At 53.7% G+C, this 6260-nt stretch overlaps 1 protein-coding gene across 1 annotated transcript; it reads left to right on the top strand.

Annotated features, from left to right (window-relative positions):
- The first annotated feature begins 2093 nt into the window (after window positions 1–2093).
- Window positions 2094–5649, top strand: LOC123159475 (leucine-rich repeat receptor-like protein kinase TDR). Its single transcript, XM_044577314.1, has 2 exons — window positions 2094–5040; window positions 5132–5649. The coding sequence occupies exons 1-2, from the start codon at window positions 2178–2180 to the stop codon at window positions 5491–5493; spliced, it is 3225 nt and encodes a 1074-aa protein (XP_044433249.1). The 5' UTR covers window positions 2094–2177; the 3' UTR covers window positions 5494–5649.
- The last annotated feature ends 611 nt before the right edge of the window (window positions 5650–6260 follow it).

The following is a 6260-nucleotide window of genomic DNA, read 5'->3' as shown; positions in this document are numbered from 1 at the left end:
AGAGGCAAGCACAAAAGCGCCCTCGAAGTGGAGTAATAATAGTAGATGCAGAATCATTTCAGTCTACTTGTCACGGATGTAATGCCTATGTACTGATCATGCTATGAATACCATCATAACTATGCGTTCTTTTAATCAATTGCCCAATACTAACTATTGTACCCACCGTTGCTATGTTCTTGAGAGACATGCCTCTAGTGAAAGCTATGGCCCCCGGGTCCATCCACATCATATTGCTAAAACCCTAAAAACCTTGCTGCAATTTATTTACTTTTAGTTACTTTTGCAATTTATCTATCTACCACTATCAGAATTAATCCTTACAATTAACAAGTACAAGGGGATTGACAACCCTCTTGCATGCGTTGGGTATTTGTTTGGGTGTGTGCAGGTACTGTTGAAAGTTGTTTGCGTGAAGAAGCGGGGGGGGGGGGGGGGGGGGGACACGACTCAGTTTGTCATTGGAAATGGCTAAATTACTCAACTCTGCACCATGTTTTTTCTCACTCGTCTTGTTTATTTTCTATAGTATATTGTTCTTTATCGGTTCCATTGTTTCTTCAAGAACCTGTAGATCAACTCTGTTTAGATATGATTTACTCCCAAAAAGAATGTAATTGCGTTTGTGCTTTCAGCTTAGGTGAATCTATACCTTGATTACAAATTCTACATTCTCCTCTTTGGATGTCATTTCTTTTGCTAGATGTATTTGCATGCCTTTGTTCCATGACTCCCGAGTCTGCCGCTTCGTCTGCTCTGGGATCACACCAATTGCTAATTTGATGCACATATAAATCCCTAGATCTAATATATCATCTGCTTCTTGATACTACAGTTGTACTAATTAGTATCTGGCGAGGCCTTCAAGTCCTGATGCAACTTAGAACATCCCTCTTGAAGCAAAAGTCTTGTTGACAATATAAAATTGTAACTTTGAATTTAGGGATTACTTACCTCACTAGCGCGCTGATGAATTGGCTAGATGACTAGCTACCTAGCATATATTAATTTCCTTTTCTTGTAAGCTCAAAGCTGGTTGTCCCAATATATTATTAATTAGAAACAATAATACAAATTATCGATATACCTGACTGGAAGAGTTCTGACCAACATTACTCTTGCATTATCTGGACTCTAAAATATGCAATAAAATCCAGTTACAATGTTTATCATTAAAACATCAACTACAATATTGCCTTATTAGCTGTGTGGGTATTAGTTCTGATAATATTTCTCTTAAAATGAAGCGTAGAATGATCGAAATATTAGATTCACAATGGCCAACCAGTGAACTACTAAACTTTGTTATATAAAAAATCTTACTGAATATCTTCACTCATTTTCAAGTATTACAGGGCTTTCACATATCCTGCTCGACCGGACAGCAGTGGCGGTGAGTAGATGACCAAGGTGAGGAGGCGTGGCATTGAGCCACTGATGGAGGCACTACACTGTCAGGATGTGTCCGTCATGACGCCAATGAGGCATGGCGGCATTTGTTCTACTGGAAGGCGCTGCACTTAGGCCGTCTCTTAGTCCTTTATATCTATTTTGTGTCGCTGCTTCTATTTTTGTTGTCTAATGCATATATTTGGAGGACTTCGGTCAAATGTCCCCGTTAGTGAATATTGTGTTCTTATGTATTCCAAAGAAACTTATTGTTTTGACAACAGTTGGTGAGTTAGAACTAAAAGGGACCATACATCAGAGAATCATTTGTAACTTTGTTATGCAAGCCAATTTAAAATGTTTGTCATATTATTGATTGATGGGTTATATAGTCCTCACATTATGATACATTACGAATGATTTTGAATATGTTAGTAAGCCTATTTGTATCTTTGAACTAATCTTCTCCTACTAAAATATGCTAATGTTGATGTACATGATTCACTGAATGCATAACCAAGATGAGATCAGGACCCAAGTAGCCTTTCTAATGTGCTTAGATAAGATTGAAACGCACAAGACTGCCTCAAGAGGGGCGGCACGGGCGCGCCCCAACCCCTAGTAGTAACCATAAGAGCACCATAACCACTGGCAAGTTGGCGGGGTATAGTAACCATAAGAGCACCATAACCACTCGCAAGTTGGCGCGGTATGTGTATGGCACATGAAAAAAGCTAGAGCAATGGCGGCTGCTGCTCCAGCAGCAGGCAAAGTCGTCTCTTTCTTGCATGCAAAGCCAGGCCCGCCCGACCATGGCCATCATCACCACGGCGCGCTCTCTCTTCTCCACTCCACTCTCCCTGTCCTCCACCACCACCTCCTCCTCCTCCTTCCGAGCCTCTCATCATGATGTGCATGCACCAGTGCAACACCGCCATTACCTTTCCTTCCTCCATTTTACCATCGCCTCCCCTCCTCACACCGCCGACACCTCCACCACCATGGCCTCACAGGTCCCCTTCCATGGCCTCCTGCTTCTGCTCCCGCTCCTCACCATCACCACCGCGTCGTCGGCGCCGCTCCCGCTGCTCGCGCTTCTCTCTCTCAAGTCCTCCCTGAACGACCCGGCCGGCGCGCTCAGTCCATGGACTTACGCCGCGGCGGCCTCCGCAGGCGCCACCCGGTCGCTCTCCCCTCCGTGGTGCGCATGGCCCGGCGTCGTGTGCGACGCGGCCACCGGCGACGTCGTCGGGGTCGATCTGTCTCGCCGCAACCTATCCGGCACCGTCTCCCCCACGGCCGCCGCGCTGCTCGCGCCGACGCTGGCTTCGCTCAACCTCAGCTGGAACGCCTTCACGGGGGAGCTCCCGCCGGCGGTGTTCTTGCTCCGTCGTCTTGTGAAGCTTGACATCAGCCACAACTTCTTCAACTCCACCTTCCCCGACGGCATTGCCAGGCTCGGCTCCCTCTCCGTACTCGATGCCTACAGCAACTGCTTCGAGGGCCAGCTTCCCCGCGGCATCGGGGAGCTCCAGAGGCTCGAGCACCTCAACCTCGGGGGCAGTTTCTTCAATGGGAGCATTCCGGTCGAGGTTGGGCAGCTTCGGCAGCTACGCTTCCTGCACCTCGCCGGGAACGCCCTCTCAGGGCAGCTGCCGAAGGAGCTCGGCGAGCTCGCGCTGCTCGAACACCTTGAGGTCGGGTATAATGGCTACAATGGTGGCATACCAGCGGAGTTCGGTGGGCTGACGCAGCTCCGGTACCTCGACATCGCCGCGGCAAATGTGTCCGGCTCGCTTCCGCCGGAGCTTGGCGGGCTCGCGCGGCTCGAATCTCTGTTTCTATTCAAGAACAGGCTAGCCGGCGCAATACCGCCGCCGTGGTCGCGCCTCCGAGCACTGCAGGTTCTTGACCTGTCGGACAACCAGCTCGCCGGAGCTATACCCGCCGGTCTGGGCGAGCTCGCGAATCTCACGACGCTGAACCTCATGAGCAACTTCCTCTCCGCCACGATCCCGGCGACGATCGGTGAGCTTCCCAACCTCGAGGTGCTGCAACTGTGGAACAACTCACTCATCGGGAGGCTGCCGGAGTCGCTCGGTACGAGCGGGCGGCTCGTTCGCCTGGACGTGTCGACCAACTCCCTCTCCGGCCCGATCCCGTCGGGACTCTGCACCGATCACCGACTCCTCCGCCTCATACTCTTCGCCAACCGATTTGACTCCGCCATCCCGGCGAGCCTCGCCAACTGCTCGTCGCTGTGGCGGGTTCGGCTCGAGTCCAACCGGCTCTCCGGCACGATTCCGTCCGGCTTCGGCGCGGTGCAGAACCTGACGTACATGGACTTGAGCTCCAACGAGCTCACCGGCGGCATTCCGGCTGATCTGGTCATTTCCCCGAGCCTGGAGTACCTCAACGTCTCCGGCAACCCGATCGGCGGTACGCTTCCGAGCAATACGTGGCGGGCACCGAAGCTGCAAGTCTTGGCGGCGAGCAAGTGCGCTCTGGACGGCGAAATCCCGCCGTTTGGCACCTCCGGGTGCGCAAACTTGTACAGGCTGGAGCTGGCCTGGAATGAGCTGAGCGGCGCGGTCCCCGGTGACATTGGCAGCTGCAAGCGGCTGGTGAGCTTGAGGCTGCAGCACAACAACCTGAGTGGCGAGATCCCAGCGGTGCTCGCGGCGCTGCCGTCGGTCACCGAGGTGGACCTCTCCTGGAACGTCCTTACCGGCAGCATCCCGCCGGGCGTCGCCAATTGTACTACGCTGGAGACCTTCGACGTGTCTTTCAACCATTTAGCACCGGTTGGGACGGCCTCGCGGTCGCCGACTCCCGGCGAGGGCGGTTCAGCGCGCCACACCGCTGCAATGTGGATGTCAGCCGTGGCAGTGGCGTTCGCCGGGATGGTGGTGCTGGCGCTCACCGCGCGCTGGCTGCAATGTCTGGAGGACGACTCGGTGGCGGCGAGCAGCGGCGGAGCGGGAGGGGCACGCCCTAACGTAGTCGTTGGGCCGTGGAGGATGACCGCGTTTCAGAGGCTGAGCTTCACAGCGGACGACGTGGCACGGTGCGTCGAGGGGAGCGACGGCATCGTCGGCGCCGGGTCGTCGGGAACGGTGTACCGGGCGAAGATGCCGAATGGCGAGGTAATCGCCGTGAAGAAGCTGTGGCAAGCGCCGGCGCAAAAGGAGACAGCCGCAGATCACGCGGCGAAGCAAATGGACACACAAGACGGCGGCGACGGCAACGAGAGGGTGCTCGCCGAGGTGGAGATGCTTGGCCACCTCCGCCACCGCAACATCGTTCGGCTGCTCGGGGTGTGCACAAACGGCGAGACGACGATGCTGCTCTACGAGTACATGCCCAACGGCAGCCTCGACGAGCTCCTGCACGGCGCCACGGCGGGAAAGACGCCGAAGGCGCGCCCGGAGTGGGACGCGCGGTACAGAATCGCCGTCGGCGTGGCGCAGGGCGTGAGCTACCTCCACCACGACTGCCTGCCCGCGGTGGCGCACCGCGACCTCAAGCCCAGCAACATCCTCCTCGACGCCGACATGGAGGCCCGCGTGGCCGACTTCGGCGTTGCCAAGGCTCTCCAGGGCGCCGCGCCAATGTCCGTCGTTGCCGGCTCCTGCGGCTACATCGCACCAGGTGAGCATAGCAGAGACTCGCGCATGCTTCGATCGACCGATGCTGATCAATGCCGTCGTCGTCGCCATTAACATCTTGGTGTTTTTCTCAGAGTACACGTACACACTGCGTGTGGACGAGAAGAGCGACGTGTACAGCTACGGCGTGGTGCTGCTGGAGATTCTTACCGGGCGGAAGTCGGTGGAGGCGGAGTACGGGGAGGGCAGCAACATTGTGGATTGGGTGAGATCCAAGGTCGCCGGCGGCGGCGGCGGCTTGCGCGACGTGATGGAGCACGTTAGCAGCAACAGCGAGCCGGCGCGGGAGGAGATGGCGCTGGTGCTGCGGGTGGCGCTGCTGTGCACGAGCCGGTGCCCGCAGGACCGGCCGTCGATGAGGGACGTGCTGTCCATGCTGCAGGAGGCCAGGCCCAAACCCGGCCGGAAACCGGCGGCGAAGAAGCTAGTGCCGTAGATGGTGATGGGCTCTAGCACAAATTACGTGCTAGCTGTACGGTGTACCGCGTAGTTAACCTACAAAACAGCGCTCGTGTCATGTGCATTTTGTGTACCATACTACCACTACCCTGAGTGAGCTTTAACCGTTTGTATTCAAGCGTTCGTCTCAGTATCACCGTGGTATTGTGTTTGCCCTCTCGATAAAGGATGTGGTTTATGTGCAATGCTAGTAATGTTTTAATGTAAGGGTGTGGCTAGATCTCAGTCGACTGAGACTTAACCAAGTCTCAATCAAGTAACAGAATATATAAAAATAAATAAAAATCTAAAAGAAAAAGCATATATGGATCTCCACATAAGATCTCAAGAATATAGCAAAGTCTCAGTCGCCTAAGATTTAGCAATCATGTTACCGTAATGACAAACATGAATGATTGTGAATGAAGACATGGGGAGGAAGGGGCCCATCCCCGAAATTGGGAGGGGGAGGGGGGGGGGGGGGATTAGGTAGGGAATTTCCATACCAGCCCGTAGATGTAGGGATATTGCATAAAGTGATACAAGCATCTAATGATACGCATCCAATCTATGCATATGTCCATTGCTTCCGGACAAAGAAAGATTACATCAGGATGACTCTATATCTTCAATGTTAGGGACCAGCTACATGCCAGTCCACTAAATTCTCAATTTGAGACAGTCGAATTCTAGTCTGGCGTTGGTTTCTGATCTAATACTACAGGAAAAATGCACGTCGTCATGTGTCAATGTATAAGTCGAGTG

This window comes from Triticum aestivum, chromosome 7B (assembly GCF_018294505.1).
Source record: "Triticum aestivum cultivar Chinese Spring chromosome 7B, IWGSC CS RefSeq v2.1, whole genome shotgun sequence".
Taxonomy (NCBI): Eukaryota; Viridiplantae; Streptophyta; class Magnoliopsida; order Poales; family Poaceae; genus Triticum; species Triticum aestivum.
This window is presented reverse-complemented; position numbering and strand designations above follow the sequence as displayed.

Coding starts and splice junctions, on each gene's coding strand:
- LOC123159475 (XM_044577314.1), top strand. CDS start 2,178: ATGCAAAGCCAGGCCCGCCCGACCATGGCCATCATCACCACGGCGCGC. Junction 5,041..5,131: donor CTGCGGCTACATCGCACCAG/GTGAGCATAGCA, acceptor TGTTTTTCTCAG/AGTACACGTACACACTGCGT.